The sequence below is a fragment of the Phyllostomus discolor genome, chromosome 7, assembly GCF_004126475.2.
Source record: "Phyllostomus discolor isolate MPI-MPIP mPhyDis1 chromosome 7, mPhyDis1.pri.v3, whole genome shotgun sequence".
Taxonomy (NCBI): domain Eukaryota; kingdom Metazoa; phylum Chordata; class Mammalia; order Chiroptera; family Phyllostomidae; genus Phyllostomus; species Phyllostomus discolor.
The window spans coordinates 96,753,475-96,776,021 of record NC_040909.2 but is presented as its reverse complement, the minus strand read 5'-3'; the positions used below and the strand labels follow the sequence as shown (position 1 = coordinate 96,776,021).

General features: G+C 39.4%; 1 protein-coding gene across 1 annotated transcript in view; it reads right to left on the bottom strand.

The window, feature by feature from the left end:
- CLVS1 (clavesin 1) overlaps positions 1 to 22,547 on the bottom strand; it is a 169,729-nt gene that overhangs the window by 135,941 nt on the left and 11,241 nt on the right. Inside the window, 1 exon segment of the mRNA XM_028533534.2 lies at positions 22,104 to 22,547. Within this exon segment, the coding sequence (XP_028389335.2) occupies positions 22,104 to 22,547 (444 nt within the window).

Genomic DNA, 22,547 nt, shown 5'->3' with positions numbered 1-22,547 from the left:
CTCTCCATTTTTTATTTTTTTAAAAAAGGAGGGGAAAGCATTAAGGAAGTACTTTCTCCCTTAAAAGGCTCATTTTGAATTCTCTCATGCACTCTGTCTCTAGTAGTCTTGTTTACACAGACATATATGATGAGATGGATTCATGTGTGTGAAGTTTTGGAGCTGTTTTTTTGCCTCCAGTATAAAGAGATCTACTTTGGCTCACTTTTACAATATCCTAAATATTGTATTCATGAGAGTTGTCAAATCAAAAATCCTTTACCTGAACTGAACCCTGTTTGTAGGGTTTTCAAATATTAAAAGGTAAAAATCAGCACTTTTTTCTGGCTACATTTACTGTATGGAATGAAATCCTCCTAAATTATGAGAAAAAATGCCTTTGAAAATATCTGAATGCCAAGTTTATTTAAAATAGAACATCAGATTTGGAATTACTGATCTCAGTTCCTCTTTCACTTCAACAAAATATCTATAAGACACTTGTTTATGTTATATCTGCTTAGTGCAATAAGGAATACAAAAATGAACAGGAGGGCTTCTGGCCAAGATGGAGGCGTAGGTAGATATGCTTTGCTTCTTTGCACAACCAAAAAGAAGGATAACAACCAATTTAAAAACAAAAAACAAGCCAGAACTGCCAGAAAATTGAACTGTATGGAAGTCCAACAACTAGGGAGTTAAAGAAACATTCATCTAGGCTGGTAGGAGGGGTGGAGATGGGAAACTGGGACAGCAAGTATGCACAGAAAGACAGTGGCTGGCAGACTGGGATATCCCACATTTGCATTGGGATAAGCTGGGAGGAACAACTGGAGAGGGAGATAGACCGTGAAACCCAGGGTTCCAGTGCAGGAAACTGAAGCCTCAAAATCTCTGGCTGTAAAAACCTGTGGGAGTTGTGGTGGAACAAACTCCCAGTCTCACAGAAGGGTCCATTGGAGGGGCCCACAGGGCCCTAGAATGTACACAAGCCAACCTACCTGGGAATCAGCACCTGAAAGGGCACAATCTGCTTGTGGGAAGCGAGGGAAGTGACCAAAAGCTGGTGAGAGCCAAACAAGTAGCATTGTTTGCTCTCTGTCCCCTCCCCTACAACAGCATCACAAGGCAGATAAGTGGGTTACCCCAGCCTGGAAAATACATAAGGCTCCTTCCCTTACAATGTAGCAGGTGCACAAAGACAAAGAAATATGGCTCAAATGAAAGAACAACCCAAAACTCAAGAAAACAACTAAGTGACAAGGAGAAAGCCAACCTATCAGATATAGAGTTCAAAATACTGATAATCAGGATGCTCACAGATATGATTGAGTGTGGTTGCAAAATGGAGGAAAAAGGGAAGGCTATGCAAAGTGAAATAAAGCAAAATGTACAGGGAACCAACAGTGAAGGGAAGGAAACCAGGACTCAGGTCAATAATTTGGAGCAGAAAGAAGAAATAAACTTTGAACTGGAACAGAATGAATAAACAAGAATTCCAAAAGATGAGAAAAGTCTTAGGAAACTCTGGGACAACTTTAAACATTCCAACATCCAAATCATAGGCTTGCCAGAAAGAAAAGAGGAAGAGCAAGAAATTAAAGACTTGTTTGAATAAGTAATGAAAGAGAACTTCCCCATTCTGGCAAAGGAAATAGACTTCCAGGAAGTCCAGGAAGCTCAGAGAGTCCCAGACAAGTTGGACCCAAGGAAGTACACACCAAGGCACATCATAATTACATTACCCAAGATTAAAGAGAAGGAGAGAATCTTAAAAGCAGCAAGAGAAAAAGAGACAGTTGCCTACAAAGGAGTCCCCATCAGATTGTCAGCTGATTTCTCAAAAGAGACCTTACAGGCAAGAAGGGACTGGAAAGAAGTATTCCAAGTCATGAAAGTCAAGGACCTACATCCAAAATTGCTCTATCCAGCAAAGCTATCATTTAGAATGGAAGGGCAGATAAAGTGCTTCCCAGATAAGGTCAAGTTAAATGAGTTCATCATTCTCATGCCCTAATTATATGAAATGGTAAAGGGACTTCTCTAAGAAAAAGAAGGGGATCAAAGATATGAACAGTAAAATGACAACAAACTCACAACTATCAACAACTGAACCTAAAACAAAAACTAAGCAAACAACTAGAACATGAACAGAATCACAGAAATGGAGATCACATAGAGGGTTCCTAGTGGGGAGGCGGTGGAAGAGAATGGGTAAAAAGGGTATAGTGAATAAGAAGCATAAATGGTAAGTATAAAATAGACGGGGGCAAGGGTTAAGAGTAGTATAGGAAACGGAGAAGCCCAAGAACTTATATGTATGACCCATGCACATGAACTAAGGCAGAGGAAATGCTGGAGGAAGGGTAGGTGCAAGGTGGAAGGGGATAAAGGAGAGATAAAAATGGGACAACTGTAATAGCATAATCAATAAAATATACTTTAAAAATTACCAAAAAAAAAAAAGAACAGGACTTGGCTTCTGTAGTTCATTGTTTAGTGATAACAAATTCTTCCCATTTTAGGAGACCTCCCTTTGTAATGTGACCACGCTGTATCCTTCATCCAGAGAGTATCTTTCTGTACCCCTTCAAACCAGGCTGGTCAGATGAGTTATTACTTTGATGATTAGAATGTGAACAAGTAACATATGAGTTCCAGAGTCTATGCTTCAAGTGACCTTGCAACTTTTCCTTCTTTTTGTCTTAGAACCCTGTGAACACCATACTGAATAGAAACCAAAGACTACTTGGAGCCCTGGACCATGTGGCTTGGTTGGTTGGAACTTCATCCCATAATCTAAAGGTTGTGGGTTCAGTTCCTGGTCAGGAAACATAACTGGGTTATGGGTTCAATACCCAGTCAAGTTGCATACAGGAAGCAACTGATTGATGTTTCTCTCTCACATCAGTGTTTCTTTCTCCTTCCTCTCTCTCTAAAAATGAAAAAATGTCCTTGGGTGAGAATTAAAAAAAAAAAAGACTACTTAGAGATAAAGGTTCAACTCTCTAGCTACTGAACTGAGCCCAAATACAACTGACCCTACAGCTGAGTGCAACCAGCAAACCCAGGCAGAACCAGCAAAGAACCACTATTTTTATCTCTAGTTTTTTTGTAAGAAACATGAAAAAAATCAAAATTTTTAATTTCTTAGTTTCAAAAAAAATCCCAAAGAGTATTGTATCCATGGAACTTTCAGAAGCTGATGTGAAGAGAGTCCCTCAGGTAAGAGGAAGTGCATGGACATGCACAGCACTATTGCTTGATAAGAAACAACAAGAGAGTGTATAGGAAATATTCCCTCACACGAAGAAATACTCTAGTTAGAAAAAAGTGTACATTATGTTCCAAGAAAATGAAATGTCAGGATCACAACTACTCCTAAGCATAACAAGAAAGAATTTTTCAGCATCTGAGAGGAGAAAAGAGGAAAATATGAAAGCTTTTATAAAAATCCAGAAGAAAAAATTCAAGGCACCCAGAAAAAATCCACAACAAAATTATTAGGTTGTTCTAGGACTACACAGTAGGTCATGGTGCCAGAAAGCAAGCTAGCAAGCCCCTTCAGAACCTGGAGACCGAGCCTCTGAGCCTGCATGCACCCTGTCAAGCCCTTGTTCATGTGGGAAAACAACAAAAACATGGTGTCTGTTCCAGCATGCAGAACTCAGCCATCAGGACCTCTTCCTAAATAAACCATGGGAACATCTATGCCAAGGCAATGAAGCACATATACAGATAAGTCCAGAACAGAGAATTTGTGGCAAAAGGACAGGTATTGAGCAGAAAAAAGATGCAAAGATGAATTTGAATGTTTGTTTTAAGCGATTATGAAATTGACAACTAAAAGGTAATTTTAAGTGAATTAAATGACTACTCTTATTTCTAAGGCAATGGAAAGCAAATGATGGCAATCATAACCACAGAGTGAAGAAGAAAATCTAGGGTTAGAGTGGTGGAGTGTAAAAAGAAATGCTATTACATTTCTTACCTTCTACAAGAGATGATTTTCAAAATTGCTAATTTATTGTTTACTATAAAAGTTAATTTAGTATAGTTACAAGATTGTCTTTGAAAAATCTAAGTTAATAATTATTAAAATTAAAAGCAAAAAGCTTATCTTTAAATTATTGCCAGAAAGCAAATAAACACAAATGTATATAGCAAAAATGAACAGACAAAAAATGCATATAAGTAAATGGCAAAAATAACAATCATTAAACAGTAACAACACCATCCATAACCATTATAACTTACTTATAAGAAACCCATCTAAAACAAAATAACACAGGAATAGCTTAAAATGATTAAGGTGGTGAAATGCAGAGCAGAAAACTCCAAAGGAACTATAGAAGCAGCATTTTAGTACCTGATATGTCAAAATGACTAAAAAGAAAAAGAGCATTATTTTATAGAGATAACATCTATAATCAACACTAAAGATAAAATGAATAATATAGTACTTACAAAATGCAAGTCTAGTGAGAGATTGATATTGGAAGTATTTGACACACTGCTATCAATTTATGACAATCTATGGGCAAAAATAAAGATATAAAAGTTGTTGATAAAAATAAAGAATATATCAGCATTTTAGAATATGTGATTATATGCTTGAGATATAAGAAAATGAAAACCTTAAAGTGAATAAATATAAAACCAATATACAAATATTTATATATTAGAAATTCTGCTTGAAATGGCAGAATAGGCTGGAGGCAGGAAATAGCAACCTTACCCCAATCAAATAGAAATGTGGGATAAATACAATTTCAAAATGTTAATTCACAGCTGAAGACAAAAGTAAGGAAAGCAAAACTCCAGGACTCAAAAATGAAGCAAAAATCATCAAAGAGACGAGGGATTGGAAGCTTTATAAAGCAACTGAACTAGATCTGTCTTTCAGGGGCTAGAGTTTTAATGCTTCTATGGCAATAAGATGGAAGTCAAGGCCTTGGGACTAAAACTAGAACTGTTTCCCCACGTAAAGGGAGGAGCTGGAAAATGGGGAAATCCTCATTGTAACAGGAATACAGAAAATTCTACCTGCCTGTCATTGAGCATGACATAGAATGGGGCTTTCATCTAAATCCACGGAGAGGGGGGCAGGGTCTTTGAAGGTGACATGATATTATGTATATTAAAGAATCCAGAAAATTATTAGAATAAACAAATTCAGTAAATTTACACAATACTAAATCCATATACATAAATATCAGTTTCATTTCTATATGCTAACATCAAACTATCAGAGAGAGAAATTAAGAAAACAATCCCATTTAAAATAGCACCAAAAAGAATAAAATACTTAGGAATACATTTAACTAAGGAGATGAAAGATTTGTATACTTTGAAAACTATAAAATACTGATGAAAGAAATTGAAAACACAAACAAATGAAAAGATATTCTGTGTTCATGGATTGGAGTAATTAATATTGTTAAAATGTTCATACTACCCAAAGCACTATACAGATTCAGTGCAATCCCTATAAAGATCGCTCTCAGAGTATATTTGAAAGAATGATTTTAAAGATGGGTATGTTCAGAGAGAAGTTAAAGCATTCTTTCTTTCCTTGTCCTGCTTGAGAGCAGAGAGATTGACTGACTTTGGACTTTTAAGGAAAATCTGCTACTAAAGCATCCATATTAAAATTTGGAGAATAACATGTAAAATAATAGAAATAAATGGCTTAAAAATCCAAAGTGTGTAAGCGAAAAAAAGCAGGAAAAAATAAAACTGATGAGACCAACAGAAAGCAGTGCTCAATGAGAGTATGGTAGTAACACAGTGCATTGTGAGAAGGGGAGGTGGGTGCTCTTGCAGACTGATGGGAATAGAGACCAAAACCAACCATCTGGAAAGCAATTGAACTATATGTACCAAGAGCCATAAAAGTTTTCATTGCTCATTAATTCAACTTCTTGAATTTTTCCTAAGGGGGGAAAAACAAAGATGTGGAGAAATATTTATATGGAGAGATGTTCATTAAACTATTATTTATACTGCCCAAAAATTAAAATAGCCTAATGTTCAGAACTGAGTTTTAAACTACCAGCCATAATGTTATGCTCAATGCATACTTAGTAAATTACTAAAGTAGCCATGATAAATTTTAAGTGGAAAAAAAAAGACCAGTATAATAAAAACACATTGACATTTATTGAGTGCTAAGTATGGGTTGGTCATTTTCTTTGAGTTTTACTTGTGTTAACTGCATTAATTCTTTCTTTTTATTTTATTGTTTCTAAAGAGAAGGGAAGGGAGGGAGAGAAACATCAATGTGAGAAAGAAACATTGATCAGTTGCCTTCTGCATGTGCCCCAATCAGGGACTGAACCTGCAACCCAGGCACATGCCCTGATCCAGAATTGAACCTGCAACCTCTTGATTTCTAGGACAACGCCCAACCAACTGAGCCACACAGGCCAGGGCAATTCCTTTAATGCTCATTACAACCCTTTGAGGTTGATACTATTATTCTCATTTTATAGGTGAGGAAATTTAGGCACAAAGTGTTTTAAATAACTTGCCCAAGCTTGTTTAGCTGATAAGTGGTGTTCTGATTCATACCCAGGCAATCTGGCCACAGTATTTGAGCTCTTTACCACTGTAATAGTCTATCTAGATTCATAAAGCTATACACAGTGTAGGCCCAATCATGTGTGTGTGTGCAAAATATACCTCAATTCTCAATATAAATGGTGGTTATAGCTAAATTAAAGGGTTATGAATGATTTCTAATATGCTAACACTTTTTCTGTTTTCAACCTTTTCTTCAGTGAGAATGCTTAGTCTTGTAGTCATACAACCCTTCATGTTCAGGATAGAGTAATCAATCCATTTGACAGCCAGTCTATATTACCCAACAGGAGTTTGCCTCCCAGTACATCACAGAATTATACTTAAGGACTAACTAGTAAAGGTTTGATCTAATGTTGTAGTCCTTAAACTCCTTTGGGGTGTGAACCTCTTGAGAATCTGGTGGAAGCTGCATATGTTCTCTGCAAAATGCACATGTCTAAAATTTTAGGAGATTCACAAATTGCAAGTAAACTATATCAAACTATAGACCAAAAGTCTCTGTCCTCAGGTTAATAACAAACCAGGTTAAGGTATCTCACTTAACCAACAGCTTCAACTACCTAGACCACTGCAGAGGACAAGGAAGAAAGCTTCTCCCATGTTTCTCTCCTCAACTAAGGCAACTTTGACCTGGTGATCCTTGCCAATATTCCTGCTACTGTCCCTTCTCCTGCATGACTACATACTGAAGGGACCAACCCAGTAGAAATTTAAAACTATTAATATAAAAAATGTGGCCAAGGTAGAGGCAAGGGTCATATGGCAAATGAGAAGAGGGTGGCAGCCCAGGTGAGAGGACCAAAGAGAATGGGCCCAATGACAATGTTATTTGGATCTCCATTGTTTTAGAGAAGTTGTGAAGGGAAGACAAGAGATATAGTAGAAGATAAGCAAAAAAAAGCTACTTTATTATGCCCAATATAGCTCTGATGATAGACAAAGTCTTATATTTAATAGCTAGAAAAGTCTAAAAATTAAAATGCAAAGGATAGTAACCACTTTGTTAAAGATAGTGGTTAGTCCAAGTACAAAAGAAGATACAGATTCCTTTCTATTAGGATGAGGGAAGTATTATAGAGAATGCAGATACATAAGCAGAGTTACCTGTAGTACATGAGTCTAAGGTTGGAGAGACCCTAGAAGAAAAACTGCCCAGGTCATCAACTTTGCACAATTCCAAATAAATGCTGCAGTGGAAAGTGCATCATGCTCTGCCTGCTGGTGCATTAAGCAGAACTGTATTTCTGGGCATACAGTGAAATGTTAAAAAATGCATGCTCTGCTATAGCTTATCTACTTTATTTCTTGGGGTTCCCCAGAGATCCTCACCCAAAGCATATAATTCAACAAGCTCAGTTTCCTGGCTTTCTAATCCACAGAAAATTAGAAGAGAGGCTTTTAAAGCAGGCCCACTAACAGTAACAATTAACAGTGGAGAGGAAAAAGAAGTACTAAAAAAAAATTAGGAAGCACAATATCATGGCAGTATGGTCATGTAGCAATGAGGACAGAGTTCATATGCCCCAAGAATCCTCACCATGATAGCTATTATAATAATTTATATTCATCATGGTCACCATTTGTCATGAAGGAACTATGAAACTATGTTTAACAGAGTGAGGAGTACATAATGCAATCTAAAGGATTTTTCCTTTTTAATCAGAACATAATAAAATTTAAAAATTGGCCCTTAAAAGACAGCCCTCAGATGTAATGTCTCTGACATGTGGTAGAAAGATATATGGTAAGTGAGGTATTGCAATATTATTCTGGGAAATATCACAGATCAAATATCAAATTGAAATGTTCTACCTGTGGTGCATGATATACTAATCAATATGCATGCTATAAAATTATATGATGAATTAACTCATCAGAAACGCATGAGAAAATGTATGACCAAAGTCTGCACAAACCTGTCAGGATGAGGAGAATGATCACTGACTAGATATAAAAAGCCATTCACTAAAATTGAGACAGAATCAGAATTCCATCCCCTGGGCTCTGCACAGAAGGTAGCACCCTGAACAATGGAGGGCTTTGTAATGTGAAACCTTTTCTTAATTCAGTCTTACATGCACAATGACACACACAGAACATAAACTTGAAGAGCTGAGAGAAAATGATGATAGCCCTCTACTTCCACCACTATTAGATAAGGAAACTGGCACCTGACCTCATCACACAGTGGATGGGGCTGCTGTAGAACCTACAATGTTGATTACAATTCTCTGCTCTGGTTTCCACCACCCCACCCCCAGCATATTAAAGGACACTCTCTGTCTTCATTTTATCATGCTGAGAATTACTAGGCAAGGGGTAGACAGAGAGTCCTAGTCTATTCCTCCTTAATTTTCAAGTTCAACTTCACACAACTCCAAGCCCCTCAACAAGAATGTTGACATTAGGAAGAGTCTAGAAAAAGCCTCTCTTGTCTGGGCTTTTCAATTTTCTGAAATTCTCCCCGTAAGTCAGTCATTTAAGAGGATGCCACTGAGGCCTACTCTGTATCCATGGATACCAAGGAGTAAAAGACATGACCTCTTACCTTCCAGGAACTTCCCTAAAGCATGAAAAAGTCTGCAGCAAAGAAGATTAGTGTGCCAGGCATTCAGGAAGGAAGAAAGCAGGAGCTCAGTCCTGCCCCCCCCCCCCATGGACAAAGCTTCTTAGAGTGGATATGAGCTTTGAAAGATGAATGGGGGGACTTCCGGCAAGATGGAGGAATAGGTGGACACACCGTGCCTCCTCGCACAACCAAGATTAGAACAACAACAATTTACAGCCAGAATAACACTCAGAACTGACAGAGGATTTATCTGAATGGAAGCCGGACAGCCAAGAAGTTGAAGTAGACCCATACATCCAGACTGGTAGGCGGGCCGAGAGGATGAGCTGGGTGGGCGCGGGTCGGTGGTGCTTGGAGGACAGGGGAAAACTTGGCACGAAATCAGCGCAAAAGCCATCCAGTGTGCAAGAATGCAGCAGTGGCCCCTGAGTACGCAAGCTGTGGCTGGCGGACCCAGTGAGGCGGCGATTGTGGACCAGGGCAGAGCTCGCAGCCCAGGATCCCAGGGAAGACACTGAGATCCCAGGAGAACGGAACTACCGCCATTGTTTCCTCCTGTCCCCACTCCCGCACCCGCCCCCACATATAACATCACAATCTAGCACCTAAGGCTCTGCCCCCCACTGTAACAAGAGCGACCAGACCAAAAAAAAAAAAAGAGAGAGAGAGAGAGAGAGAGCGATGGCTCAAATAGAAGAACAAGTCAGTGCCCCAGAACTCATCCTTTTGAGCGACCAAGAAATAGCCAATCTATCAGATGCACAGTTCAAAACACTGGTGATCAGAAAGCTCACGGAATTGATTGATTTTAGGCGCAAATTAGATGAAAAGATGCAGGATACCATAAAACAGATGCAGGAAGATATACGGAAGAGAGCCAATAGTGAAGGGAAGGAAACTGGGTCTCAAAACAATACAGTGGACCAGAAGGAAGACAGAATCCACCAAGTAGGAAAGCATGATGAAATAAGAATTCAAAAAAATGAGGAAAAGCTTAAGAGCATCCAGGATATCTTTAAATGTTCCAACATCTGAATTATAGGGGTACCAGAAGGGGAAGGGGAAAAGCAACAAATTGAGCACATATTTGAACAAATAATAAAGAAGAATTTCCCCAATCTGGCAAAAGAAATAGTCTTTCAAGAAATACAGGAAGCTCAGAGAGCCCCAAGGAAGTTGGACTCAAGAAGAAACACACCAAGGCACATCATAACTACATTAGCCAAGGTAAAAATGAAGGAGAGAATCCTAGAAGCAGCAAGAGATAAGGGGACAGTAACCTACAAAGGAGTTCCCATCAGACTGTCGGCCGATTTCTCAAAAGAGACCTTCCAGGCAAGAAGGGGCTGGAAAGAAATATTCCAAGTCATGAAAGTCAAGGACCTACATCCCAGATTGCTCTATCCAGCAAAGCTCTCATTTAGAATGGAAGGGCAGATAAAGTGCTTCTCAGATAAGGTCAAGTTAAAGGAGTTCATCATCACCAAGCCCTTATTTTATGAAATGCTAAAGGGACTTATCTAAGAAAAGAAGATAAAGAAAAAACATGTACAGTAAAATGACAGCAAACTCACAATTATTAACAACCACACCTAAAGCAAAACCAAAAGAAACTAAGCAAACAACTAGAACAGGAACAGAACCACAGAAATAGAGGTCACATGGAGGGTTAGCAACAGGGGGGTGGGAGGAGGAGAGAGGGGGAAAAGGTATAGAGAATAAGTAGCAGAGAATGTAGGTTGAAAATAGATAGGGGAGGGCAAGAATAGTATGGGAAATGTAGAAGCTAAAGAACTCATAAGTATGACACATGGACATGAACTAAAGAGGGGGAATGTGGGTGGGAGAGGGAGTACAGGGTGGAGGGGAGAGAAGGGGGGAAATGGGACAACTGTAATAGCATAATCAATAAAATATATTTAAAAAAAAGAAAAAAAAGGAAAGATGAATGGTACTTGATTTGTCTTCAAGCATGAAACCCAAATTCCTTATGGCAAGCAGAGCCTTTCATTCCTAGCCTCACCTTATACCTTCCTTCTGCCCTGCCCCATCTCTTTCCATCTTCTGAGCCCTTACTTTCTGAGCAATGGAACCAACCAGGGCTCTCTCATTGGGGCAAGCTCTTTCTCTCCCTGGGGTCACTGCATAGTGGGCTTTTTGCCTCAAATAGCCTCCCTCACATTTCCTCCCTTCTACTTGCTCAATCTAAGTTCTCCTGAATTTAGAAAATGCCTCCGGGAAAGTTTCTCTAAGGCCCTAGTTTCCAGCTGGTTTAGATGCGTTTTTAAAAATATTTTTAGAATTTTTTATTTGTTGACTTTTAGAGAGAGACAGGTGTGGGTGCAGGGTGGAGGGAGGGAAGGAGGGAGGGAGAAAGAGAGAAAGGAGAGAAGGAGAGACACCAATTTGCTGTTTCACCTATCTTTGCATTTATCGGTTGTTTTTTGCATGTGACCTGACCAGGGTTAGATGCCTCTTACCTGTGCTCCCATAGGGCCCTTGCTCACCTCATTATGGGAATGTAGCCTGAGTAGAAAGAACTACATAAACAAAGGTTAGGAAGACCTGGGATGAGCGATGGGGAGAAGGGGGAAGAAAGAGAATCATTTTACTTAAGTGGAAGATGTTCTTTGGGTAAGGAAACTGATGCCAATTCTTAAGGTTTTATATGGCAAAACATATGACAAAGAGTCTGATCCAACTTTATTAGAGGGACATTAAAGGTTCCTGAGCAGGGGTTTTCCAATAAAATTTGAGGAATCAGAGATAAGATGGCACAGTCCCCAACAGGAGACCCAAACATAATCAGGCATCATGGAGGAGGTAAAGATACTCAGGGTCAAACCATCAGCCAGCCCTATGATTTTGTCCTGATTAAATGCCCTCTATTTAAGATGAGGATAGTAATATGTCCTTCAAAAATTGTGAAGATTAAGCAACATGGCACAAGGAGATGCCCAGTGCCTGGTGGCATTACTAGTGTCAGCATTCTCTAATCCACAAAGACACTCAGTGTTATTTGTGGGAATGCCATACTCGAAATTAAATCTGGAGACATTAAATCATGGGAGTGCTGGAGATAGGGAAGAAATAGAGGCAAAGAGAAGATAAAAATGATGAGAAACAGAAATAAAATGTACAAAGAAAAAAAACACATCACTTTAAAACCTTCACAACAAAATTTACCCTCCCTTTATTTTCCTGTCTGATGTTACGTTTTGCAGTATAGTAGCAATAACTTCCGTAGCTTTATAGTAAACAGCTTCTGAGTGTGATTTACAACCTTAGCCAAGTGCAGGCACTTAATCACTCCCCAAAGCTGTTTAAGGTTCCGGAGAGCACCCTTAGGAGTGATTATCTAGGAACCATATTTAAAGGGCAGGAGAGCCAGTGGGTGGTTACAGCAATGACGTTCTAGGCTCAGGGACTTGGTGAGGGGGGTGGGGGGAACAGAAGTTTCCCTTCTGTGCTCCACAGTATCTCCTCTTTGTAAAAGGATCAAAGATACTTCCTGGCTCATAGAGAACTCAGGAAAGCAGTCAATACTCTAGAAAAGCTACAAATCATACAGGAAAAGGCCTCATAGCTTGCAATGCACTCTTCCAAGAAGTCAGCTGCACCCATGACAAACTCTAACAGTGAACTCAGCATACATGTAATATCATGATTAAAAACTGCCCTTCTCCATGCCCCCTTTCACTGACCCTGGTCTTTCACAAAGTAGACACAGGTCATGTCCTCACTGTAGCCCAAATTCAAGTGGAGTCATTGAGCAAGTGCAGCATTGGCTGCTGTATCTGGGCCATGCCCTGAGAAGGAAGAAGTTATTCTTAGACCACTAAATTTCTAGCCATTAGAGGAGACTTTTTTTATCTACAAGGCAATAAGTGCCATATCTTTTAAATTCCTGGGTTGTAAGTGTGAACTTGGGAGGAGCAGCTGGCCTGAAAAGATATGCTGTCAATAACAGCTTTCTCTCCTGGTCCTATGGCCCCCCCACATCAGGAACCCACCCTGCCTTTGTAACAGTATTGCAAAGCCACATGACATCTGATACCTTCCCGAGAGCAACTCATTTGGGTGGGGACACACGTACTGTGTTATCTCAAACCAGAGGCCCCACCGCTCTCTCTTCCATTCCATCCGTCTGGGAGACGGCTTCTAACACACAAGTTTCCAAGGACCCGAGCTCAATCAAAAGGGGGTGTTGGCAGTGGCAGAAAGCTGCTGAGCCAGTACTAAGTGGCATTAGAGTGTGAGTGCTGAAGAACGTCTGATAAGGAGTTTTGTGGAGGAGAAAAGGGGTTTAAAAGAACTATTTGAAGGGCTGTTTGGTTAACCCACATGACAAGCCCTCACCAGTGGGGTGGGGTAGCAGTTAGAATAAAATATTCTACCTTCGTTTCCTTATCATCAATCAGCTTTTTAAGAGCACATGACAGTTATATTTTATTTTATATAAGATCTTTCAACTGAATGAGAAATCATATCTTGAGCATCTTAGAAAGGATGAGGTATAAGTGAGAAAACCACCCAAATTATGGGAGAAAAGAAATGAATGCTTGTGCGTCAGAGTCTTTCCCTATCTAGGATCAGTTAATCCTCCCAGCTCTACAAGGTACCTGTGATTGTAACCAGACAAGGAGGACACCGAGGGTTAGAGGAGGTATATAACTCGCCAAGGTCACAGAGCTAGTAAGCTGCACAGCTAGAGATCTGCTCACCAACTGAATGTCTGCCTATGAACACATTTTAGTACAAGGGATGAGGAGGCAAAGATGACAGATTCCATCATTATCTGAAATCAAGTTCATGTTAAGACCACTTTTTGCAATGTATTCTCAGCAACATCCAGATTCTTTTGGGGGGGCTGGAACTTTTAATATTCAAAGTTGTTGTCACTATTATTATTGTCAAATCATTAGGGCAGTGGTGGGGTAGGATTCTCAACATTTGAATTGCCCAGTTTCTGTGGCAGGATTTGCCATTTCAGCTGAGATCTTTTTCAAGTATTTTGAAATGTTGAGTGAGTGGTGGAGGCTTGCTTACTGAAACCTCACTTAGAGCCCACCTGAATGTCTGATTTAGTGACCTCAAAATTTGGCAAATGAGTTCTAGTAATGAGCTGGGCAGCTTGGCATGTTAACTGTGGAATTGGGTCCAAGATCCAGTGCATTTTAGCTACTTACCAGCTGTGTGACCTTGGATAGGTTACTTAACTTCTCTGAACATAAATTTCATCATCTGAAAAATATGGATATTAATAGTGCCTATGTAAGAGCATTACTGCCTGCCATGTGGTATGCACTTGGTAAGTACTCAATGTTGTTTATTTCAGGGCTTGTAATAATAATCCTTCTCTTCAGTTTATTTTTACTCATTCCTAATCTCATAACAACTGTAAAACTAATCCAGAACAGTTCTGGGAATATTTCTCTAGGAAGAGCAGACAGCTACACATTTCCTTAAACCTCTGTCAATAGGCTTTAGGATTTGGGAGGCAGAACAGTTACCTCATAGCACTGGTAAGAAGCATAAAGTCCACGTAGCTTGTCTCATCTCCTTTTGCTTCACCAATATTCGAACATTAATGCACTAGAAATCTGTCCCCTTTTGTATTACAAGTTCTTGTACTGAGGACAGTCAACTGAAGGAGGCACACACCCCCTGCTACTTGTAAAAAGCTCTTTTATGCTCTTGAAAAAGCCAAAGGTAAACCTCCATCAACTGGCTTATTTATAGTTTGAAGAGTATATCCTACCTACAGCCTCACTGTTTTAATTAGAAGAAAGAACCTACTTCATGCCATCTTCCATTGCCAGATCACACCACAGAGCTGTCAGGACACTTGCCACATCAGCCCTTTGGCGGCTGACACAGGTCAGCAATAACCGGTGACGTTTGAAGGAGCTGCTATCTCCAGCACATCCATCAAATAAATTGCTGCATAGCATGAGGGGACAGGAAACAGCTGAAGGCCATCCCAGAAAAAAATGCTCCCTGAGAACAGATTCCAGGTTGTTTTCTACATTATAAAATAAACATGACAGTGTCCTTGCTTTCAGAATTGTGAAGGCAAGAAGGTCAAGTACCCTAGTAGCATTCATCTTTCAGTCCTTTCATGCCTGGAAGGATTGGGGAGGACTGGTGTGAGACACTGGTCTGGAATAGTGGGCTCAGATCAGGAAGTGGCCTTTGGATCTTCAGAAGCTCATACAGAGTAAGATGTCTGTAGCCATGCAGTATGTTTAGCAAGTGCATGAAGGAACAGGCAAGGCTTGGATTCGTCCCACTAAAGAATGACAAGTTTTGTCTATTGGTCAGTGCCCCATTCACTTTTTCCTTTGCTCATACTAAAGCTACCAGTCCCTCTCCACTTCCTTCTTTCCTACTCATATTGGGACCAGAAAGACCTTTGACACTGAGCTTCCAGAATCATCTCAACTTGACGTGCACTAGCTTCTAATGCACATTCTTCACTGCCTGAGCCCCATTAGAATGGCTTTATTGTTTACACAGGGCCTCCCTGTGCCTCTTGACTAAAAGAGGGAGCTGAGGGAAAGTATGAGAAACCTAAAAGTTAGATGCTGGGACCAATTTGCCACTTAACAGCATAGCAATGATTTCAATTTTGATTGCAGGAGGCTTTAGGAACTCTGAGTTCAGTGCAGGAATGAGACTGTGTCTAAGGCTTTGTGGAAAAGCAGTCTTTACAGTCAGACAGCTAGGAAAGAATCCCACCTGTGTTATATATTACCTATACACAACATAGATCCTTGTGGGACTATGGTAGGGATGATACACACACACACACACACACACGGCACAATGGCACTTAACAAAGAGTAGTTATTGACATTGGTATTAGGACCTTTCTAGATTCTCTCCACCAGGGGTTCTTAAAGTATGTTACAGTTCCCCTAAGGACTTTGGAAGTACAAAGGTGGTCTTTTAGGTTGTCACAATGTCTGGCAGAGGGGATAAACACTCCACAATGCTCAACACAATCTTACACATTAACAATTGAGCATTTCCAAATGTCAACTGCACTCCTTTTAAGAATCACTGCCCCTGAACTTCAGATCCTCTCTACTGTCTCATTGTACTCATCCACCACCAAGAAATCTACTTACAGACTTTCAGAAGCTCCACAGCTATGTTGAAATAGCTGATTACTCAGTAACTGAACAATTGGCTCCAGAAGTATTTGAAATGAACTTGAAATTGGAAGCTTTCAATCTCAGCCTATGTTTTACATTGATGTATCATACGTTTTCCCAATTAGAAAGTATCTTCTCCTCTTTGAACCTCTTCTTCATCATCTGTCACTTAGTAATACTAAAACCCCCCAATGGACCCTGGCTGCTCAGTTTCAGTTGGTTGGAGCATTGTCCCGTAAACTGAAAGGTTGTGGATTTGATTTCCAGTTGGGCAAATGCCTAGGTTGTGCTTTCAGTTCCCAGTCTTAGTCAGGGTATGTGCAAGAGGCATCCGATCTATGTTTCTCTACCTTTCTCTCCCCCTCCCTTCCTCTATCCCTAAAAAAAATTTTTTTAATCAATAAGCATGTCCTCAGGTGAGGATAAAAAAATAAGAACTCCCTAATAATTATGAGAATTCAACCAGAAAATGTACATGAAAATATCTGGAAACCATATATTCTGTGCAGTTGTACAGTATGTGGATGTACAGTATATGTACTGTAATATAATTAACTAGGAGCAAACTTAGGGCTCTTTCTTCCCTCAGGAAATCTGATTGGCCTAAGCAGTGCTGTACTTAGCTATACTGGAGCATGAAGCACAAGGAAAAATCAATGATTCTTATCCTACCTACTTAAAAATTTTGATATATTGTTCATAGAAATTTTTTGCATTAATTTGATTTAAAATATTGTATGACAATATTACTTACCTTGATTCCTGAGTATTTTGGTGGCCTCTTACATTTTGCACCTTAGGCAAATGCCCCATTCCCTCACCCTTGTCCTAGCCCCAGGTCTGAAGTTTTGATTCAGGCTTTTAAATCTCCAACCTAGCTGGTTGTGCTTTAATCCAAACATTTTATCCCTTGATATGTATGGTGGGAAAAGAACTACTATTGGATTAATTATCTTCTTAGAGTAATGCCATATACTTGACTTTAGTAATTAAGTTGTTTATCAGCCCTCTTTTCTCTCTATTAAATCACTCTAACTTAGCTCTTCCTTAGAGTGCCTCACCTTCCTTACAGAACTAACTTTTCAACTAATTTTTACTTGGCTATTGATTTCTGAACTTTTAGTTGGAATAAACAAACAATACACTGACAAAAATGTCCAGTGTAGTTTTATATGTTGTGATTTGCAATGCATTACTAATTGTATTTTCCCCAACCAGCGGGTCTACACATAGCACTAATGTATGCTATTGTAGTCTATTGTTGGGGCTTTTATTATCTGAGCCCCTAATGCCTTTCTTATATCCTGAGAATATAATAAGCACAATAAGTAGAGGCCCTAAGACCAGGTGATTTCTCAGAGCTACAACTGAGCTACCACAGAAAACTTTGGAACTCGGTGGCTTGGAGTCTCAGTTGCATTTTTCATACTTTTCCAGGTAGAGAAAAGTTGGTTATGGCATCAAATCCTGCCATGCTTAGAAAGTACATCTTGTGACCCAGTATCATACATATTTTCCTGATTTGAATATTTTTCTTAAGAAATACCTGACATTTAATGAACACCAACTAGTGCTAATTAAGCTATGATCATCATCATCCCATTTTATAGGAGAGAAACTGAGGGTAGTAAGAATTTAAACAACTTGCTCAGAATCACATGGCTGCTTGGGAAGCAGCCGAGATTTGAAACCTGCCATCTGGCTTCAAAGTTAGCGATTTTAATCATTATTCAATTCTGCCTCTTGGATACCATCAAGTAGGGCAATTCAGGTTAATCCTTGCAACAGCTCCGCATGCCACGTGTTATACCCATTTCACTTGATGAAATTGAGACTCCAGAAAGCAAAATAAGTTGACCAAAATTACCTCTTTTTTTAACTGAGTGAAATCCATGAAAAACATGCTCACTTTTCCCTTTCCACATGAAGAGTATTCCTGGGCAAATCAAGCTATATGACCAAGTGCATATAAGCAACTCAGAAAGAAATAGATTTCATTTTATGTCATATCTTAAGGCACAAATTGTGAATTCTTGCCAATGCTGATATGAATTTAGGTGATAAAGATCAGAGGGCTCATTGAGTAATAGTTTCCCCTTAGGTCTCCATCACATTCCAAGCTGGTGAACTAACATGTAATCTCTGCTGACCCTGAAAGCTTCATTTATGAATAAATACGTGGGTGCTGATTTAATCTCATTCATTTCAGTTCAGCCTGGCAGCCTCAGAACACATAGAAGTCAGACAGCTCTCTGCCATGGCCCAGTTTCTGGAGGCTAGCTTGGGCTCTGTATCCGGAGCTCTCCTGCATCTCAGTTGGCATACCTCACCCAGGCAGACGGAGACCTGCCTGTGCCTCTGGAGGAGCCCACTTCCCAGCCCTCACCATTCTGCACTTTTGTTCATGGTTTCTGGGTCTAGATGAATGAGATTTGCATAGTTTTAATAAATATTAATAACCATTTTAATCTCAGTAAACCTTTTATATGAGACGTTCAAATCACCTCTCAATCATCACAGGCCCCCCATGAGAGTGCAGACATCATTTGGCAAAGCTGCACCAACCTCATCAGGCCTTTAGGGCCCTGTTTGGGCTGGACCAGTGTATCAGGGAACATGTTTGGGAAGAAAACAGATACACACTTCGGACAGGAGTGCAGGCAGATCACTTCCATTTTTAAACATTGTACTCCTGTCTATATTTTTAATATAAGTACCACCTATGCCCTATTATTTTTGTAGTAGGATGTTTTATAATATTAATGATAATACTAGAAGATAATATTTATTAACTGTTTACCATGCTATGTTCCTAAATGCATTGTTTCATTCAATCTTTCCAATTACATTATTAGGTAGACATCATTATCACCCCCACCTCACAGATGACAAAATGGAGCCTCAGAGAGGTTGCTTGTCCCAGGTCACATAACCAGAAAATCACATGATGGTATATCTACATTATAAATGAAGTTTGTTTGCTTTTAATAATCAATGGCTGCCCATGGCACAGCTTTATCATTCACCTTTTTGTTAAAACCAAAATATTTAGAAGAAATAATATTGTACACTTAGGAAAATAATGACTCAGGTAGACCTAGCCTTGGGAATGGGAATGGTGAGAGAAAAGAAAAGAAAGAAATTACTTCAAAATGCCTAGTGGATTAGGAGCCTGTAAAGTGAATTTTAAAATACCTTTCTATTCACAGCATCAAGCTAAATGAACTTCACATTCATGAGCCATTAGAGCTGGAAATCTTGGGAATTACCTAGCTCAAGCTTTTTATTTTACAGCTGAGGAAACTGAGGAGTAAAGATGTAAAGTAACTGACCCAAGGTTATCATAATCATAAACATTTGGATTATTCCTTCAGATATTACTTCCTCTTACTATTGCTATTTGTTATTATTGTACTTCTTAAAGTATTTTGAGATATATACACAGGCTAAATGCTAATACAAATAAGATATTTTGCTATGATTTATTTCTCTATGTGTAAGTCACTACAGACTAGCATCCATGCATCATCTATCTTAGCAGATGGAAATTCTAGAACACTTACAATTAAGCACAGATGAAGTCAGCATGATTTTTCTCCAGAATCATCAAAAATTTCCTATTCTCAAAACCAAATGATAATGTGCCATTCTCAAAAGGAAAGCCATTCCCTCTAGTCTAAGACTGATGTCCTGTGTTGACAGTCTGTGTGTCTCAGTGGAATTCTCCCATGGTTGGTGGGAGTTAGCAGTTTATGTGTTTGCACCATTGGTGGACAGTGGGCTGCACCATGAGCTTTTTGCTGGCAGGAACTTTGTGTTTTCATCATTGTCCTCAGTGCCTAATGTAAGCCTTGGCACCATAATGTCTATGGAATAACAGTGCAGAAACATGGAAAGGCAGGCCAATCTCAGGTGCACACCAGACCGAACTCTAGACTCATAGTGTGAAAATATTCAAATCCCTGTTCAGAGTGAGAATGCCCTGTCCCAATTTATTAACCAGAAAACAGCCAGTAGTCATGAAGGTGTCCCATACTATCAACATATTTAGGAGGAGGGGTAGTGCCATGAGGCAGTGAAGGAGTACCCTAGAAATTCCTTTTAATTATATTGGGGGAGGGGTTCTTTTAGTGTGCTTTTAAAGTTACTTTTATTATTATCTTTAAACTGTGTCTTCTCCAAGTAACATAAAAATGTCAACAATGACACCTTTGTGAGGGCTCAAGCCACAGGTGAAGTTTTGAAGACTGATTCATGCATCCTTTCTCATTCAACATATACAGGATATTGTGCCATGTGCCAAGAGATAAAAATGAGAAAGACAGTCTCCTTTCCTCAAGGAACTTGCAGTCTTGGGAGGAGAGGGAAAACAGCACACATGTAAACATACAATTACAATAAAGGCAGGTTAAGATAACCTGCTCTCAAGTCAAACTTCTGGAGTTCAACTCCCACTCCATATTTTACTATTTGTGAAGCACTGAGGGGGTAAAATACGGATAATAATAACACCTGTTATGCAAAGTTCTTGGTGAGTTAAACAATACATATAAAAGCTTAGTATGTGGTAAGTATGCAAGAGAATTAGCTATTATAATAGTGGTCCATACATTTCTGTTGTAAATGTTTTAATGGCAATATGAACAGAGTAAGTGCACTTAACTATAAAGGGTTGTGGTGGGGAAGATAAAAACTACCTTCCTGAAAAACCATAAAGATGGATATGAATCAGATTGTGTCCAGGATGGTTGAAATTGAGACAAGAAGTGGCTGGTCTCTCTTTTAGGTGTCTGATGGGACAAGTCCAAAGGCTTGGATGTATGTAAAAGCCTCAGCTATTCAAGGTAAGGCTTAAACTTCCAGCCAGCTGGACCAGAGAACAGAAGATGGGCAGAGGGTGAAGAGGAGATATAGCAGGTGAGTCATAAAGGGCCTTTCTTTACTTTGAAGAATTTTGATCAAGAAAGTGACATGACAGAACTTTGTAAGGGTCACTCTGGCTACCGTGTAGATAAGAATGGCTCTGAAGACACTAGAGCAGAAGCAGGAACACCAGTTAGAAAACCATTGCAGTAATGCAAGTGACCAATGATAAGAATCTAAACTAAGGCGGCAGCAATGGGAGCAAAAGGAAGAGGTCTGAGAGGTTTTTAAGAGAAGGGTAGGACTTGGCTATTAATTTGGATGTAAGAAGCAAAGACAAGGAGCAACCCAAGATGACACCCAGATTTCTGACTCAAGAGACTGGATGTATGGAAGAGCAGTTACAGCAGGGGGGATGACACATGTAGTTAGGGACATGTTGAGTTTGTGGTTGTTTGTAGGATTTTCAGGAAGAAAGTTCTAGCATTCAGAAGAAATATAGAATTTTAAAGTCATGGAGAAGATCCAAGAAATTATGTCTTGAAAACACTTGATTTAAAGCTGTCTCCTGAATTTATCTTTGTTGTCATGCTTAAAGATGAGAACACTAAAGACAGAATATATGGTTCTTCTAGAATATCAGCTTTCAATTTATTAAAATAAATGACTCACTTGGATGAAGAGATGGATGACTTCTACAGTGTCTTACAACTCTAAAACTATGATTCTGTTGTTTCAAAAAACAGCCATGAATCTGGAATTACCTTTAGATGATAGTGAACTTGTGGCCTTAAAATGTCCTTTGTGGGTATGTGGAATATGTATATGTATATGTATATGTATATATTTTAACAAAAGCCCACTATCTCTAAAGCCATACCACCCCAAGGTACAGTGGCCATGTTTATGAAAAAGAAAAACAAAATAAAGACACTATCTACATTTACCTACTCTGGTCCCAATTGGCTGCAAACAGCAGGAGAATCTTCCTGCCGTAGTGGTCACGGTTTTCCAGCACTCCAGGGAACCCATCGATGAGAGCCCTCTTAATGCCAGGGTCATCGGCCTTGAAGTTTTTAAACATGTCCAAGTTTAGCTGGCGGTACTGGAAGTACTGGGCCAGGAGTCTAAAGGCATCTGCTTGGTGAAACTTCCTGGCTCGGAGAAATCTCAGGATGAAGGCATCATCTGTACGTAAAAATCCAATGTCAGGCCTGGTGATGATCATGTCCCTGACTTGTTGAATATCCTGATGTAAAACATCTGGGTTTTCATTCAGTTCCAGGCGAGCTTTCTCTATAGTCTCTGGACTGAGTCCAGCCTGTAAATGGGTCATCTTGGCCAAATCTCTTTTCCAACTGTTTAATTTCTGATATTTTGGAAGAAAAGGA